This window comes from Eimeria mitis, genomic scaffold (assembly GCF_000499745.2).
Source record: "Eimeria mitis Houghton genomic scaffold, Emh_scaff1468, whole genome shotgun sequence".
NCBI classification, from domain to species: domain Eukaryota; phylum Apicomplexa; class Conoidasida; order Eucoccidiorida; family Eimeriidae; genus Eimeria; species Eimeria mitis.
The window spans coordinates 4,796-5,007 of NW_013569372.1; the positions used below are offsets into that span (position 1 = coordinate 4,796).

Below are 212 nucleotides of genomic sequence, written 5' to 3' on the forward strand. Positions count from 1 at the left end.
CGCAGCAGCAGCAGCAGCAGCAGCAGCAGCAGCAGCAGCAGCAGAAGCCCCACATAAAGAAGAACAGCCGCAGGTCACCTCAAGCAGCATCACCAACAAAGGAAGCAGCACCGCGCCGCAGCAGCAAACAGCAGCAGCAACCCGAGCAGCAGCAGCAACAGCCGCAGCAGCAGCAGCAGCAGCAGCAGAAGCAGCAGCAGCAGAAGCAGCAG

General features: G+C 61.8%; 1 protein-coding gene across 1 annotated transcript in view; it reads left to right on the forward strand.

Annotated features, from left to right (window-relative positions):
- The window catches only part of EMH_0037660 (uncharacterized protein), a gene marked incomplete at both ends in the record, with an annotated part of 1,635 nt that overhangs the window by 1,258 nt on the left and 165 nt on the right, over positions 1–212 (forward strand). The window contains one exon of the mRNA XM_013495199.1: positions 1–211. Coding sequence (XP_013350653.1) covers positions 1–211 — 211 coding nt within the window. The remainder of the gene's footprint in view (position 212) is intronic.